The sequence below is a fragment of the Rhincodon typus genome, chromosome 25 (assembly GCF_021869965.1).
Source record: "Rhincodon typus isolate 14 chromosome 25, sRhiTyp1.1, whole genome shotgun sequence".
NCBI classification, from domain to species: Eukaryota; Metazoa; Chordata; class Chondrichthyes; order Orectolobiformes; family Rhincodontidae; genus Rhincodon; species Rhincodon typus.
Genome location: NC_063356.1, coordinates 18,933,515 through 18,935,611, shown reverse-complemented (window position 1 = coordinate 18,935,611; position 2,097 = coordinate 18,933,515). Strand labels below are relative to the sequence as shown.

At 34.7% G+C, this 2,097-nt stretch overlaps 1 protein-coding gene across 1 annotated transcript; it reads left to right on the top strand.

Moving 5' to 3' along the window:
• Nucleotides 1–355: 355 nt before the first annotated feature.
• Nucleotides 356–1,315, top strand: LOC109919424 (olfactory receptor class A-like protein 1). Its single transcript, XM_020519428.1, has one exon. The coding sequence runs from the start codon at nt 356–358 to the stop codon at nt 1,313–1,315; it is 960 nt and encodes a 319-aa protein (XP_020375017.1).
• The last annotated feature ends 782 nt before the right edge of the window (nt 1,316–2,097 follow it).

Here is a 2,097-nt window from a genome sequence, read left to right as displayed (position 1 = left end):
CTTTAAGTATAATGAAATATATTAAAATGCTCATCTCGTTTGAAATAGCTTTTAATTTAAAAGGTGATTAACTTTTCTTGGCATTAAAAGAGGATTTTAATTTTGTTAGAAGAAACTGCACACAGATTAAGCAAACATCTGGTCACTGCTAACAAACAATGATTTCTCCCTAAAATAGTACTTCAATTAAATTTCAGGCAGAATTTCAAGTTGTATTCCATTACCAAATGCAATAAATAATTGTTGTGCAACTATTGTATTTATTTCATTATTTCTGCAACACTAATATTGATTTTGTTCTGTTTAACACAGGCACGAACACATCAAATTTAATAAGCTCAAATAATTTAAAGAAATGGATATTATAGAAGGAAGGAGTGTTGTGAAAGGTACACTCTACCTCCTGTTAACAGTGATTGGAATCCCAGGTAATGTAACTATCATTGCATCATTTATCCACGTTGCTTATTATGACCACAAGTTCCTTGCAGCAGATACAATCGTGTCCAATTTGGCCACTGTGAACTTGTTAGTGGTCCTGGTAAGGTGTATCCCAGAAACCACAGCAGCATTTGGATTAAAGCAACTATTTGATGACAATGGTTGTAAGATTGTAATTTTCATTTACAGAACCACCAGGTCTTTGTCTATCTGGCTGACTTGTCTACTTAGTGGTTTTCAATGTATTAGTTTGACTCCAGTCACTTCAACTTGGTCCACTGTCAAAAGACAAGTACCAAAATACCTTAGTCCTGTTCTTGTGTTTTTATGGCTGCTGAATATGTCCTTAAGTACTCCAGCTATATTATTCTCTATTTCCTCAGCAAATAACAGAACTGGCAATAAACAGGCTGTGAATCTTGAATACTGCTTTGTGAGATTCCCATCACAGACTATAAAACTGGCTAATGGTGCACTGCAGACCTCCAGAGATTTTATACCCATTGTACTTATGATTTTTGCCAGTGCTTACATTTTGCTAGTTCTGTACAGACACAGGCAGCAAGTAAAAAAGACTCGGGACTCAAGCAAAAACCAGAGATCCACAATGGAGACCCAAGCATCAAAAGCAGTGGTCACTTTGGTTACTCTTTATGTTCTTTTCTTTGGAATTGACAACATTCTCTGGATTTACACCCTGACGGTCACTAGGACAATGCAGACCTCTCTCATCTCAGATCTCAGAGTTTTCTTTTCTTCACTGTATGCAACAGTCAGCCCTACTGTTATCATTATTTCAAATAGAAAAATCCACAACAAATTAAAATGCAGAAAGATAAAACAAGAAGCAATATATTCAGAAACTATATCTTGAATCATTTCAACACTAGATTTATGGAAACGTTAAGCAACACAATGTTTAATTTATTTCTGGATTTAAACTGATAATAAAGATTGTACCTATTGAAAATTCACACACACTTTTAAGTATTCCTAATTCTATTCACACTGGTAAAGCTTTGAAAACTGTCATGTTGAATTCAGGATTGTAAGAGTTCAACTACATCGAAAAAATCCATTTGGTGACGTTTTAGCTTTATTTTATTGAAGAGGTATTGACATTGCTGGAAAAGACAATATTTAATCTAGATCACTGATTGTCCTTGAAAATGTGACAGTGAGCAGCCTTCTACCAACATTACAGCTGGTTTGGCCAAGATACCCTTACAGTTCTCTGAGGTAGGGAATTCCAGGATTTGGGCCCAGCAGAGATAAAGAAAGTCAGAATGGCATTGTGTTCCCACGTACTTGCTGTGCTCAATGGTAGAGGCCGCAGTTTCAGGTGGTGTTGTTAAATAAACCAGATTAGAGTAGCAGTCTCTCAAAGGTTCTAAATTGATACCAATACTGGTATAAAATAAGGTGAAATTCTTTCAAGTAAGAAATTTCCCTCAACTTTGCTTCAGAATCTGTCTAACTCTACAGGTTCAACGTAAATTGAAAATTTATTAATTCTATAAGTTTACAATTAACACTGATGATAAACACCTGAATTGTGAATATACTATAACTTGACAAAGTACAGTCTACTCGAAGATCACGTTAGCAATATTATATGGAAATTAAATCTTATTTACTATAATTATCAAAGTTGAG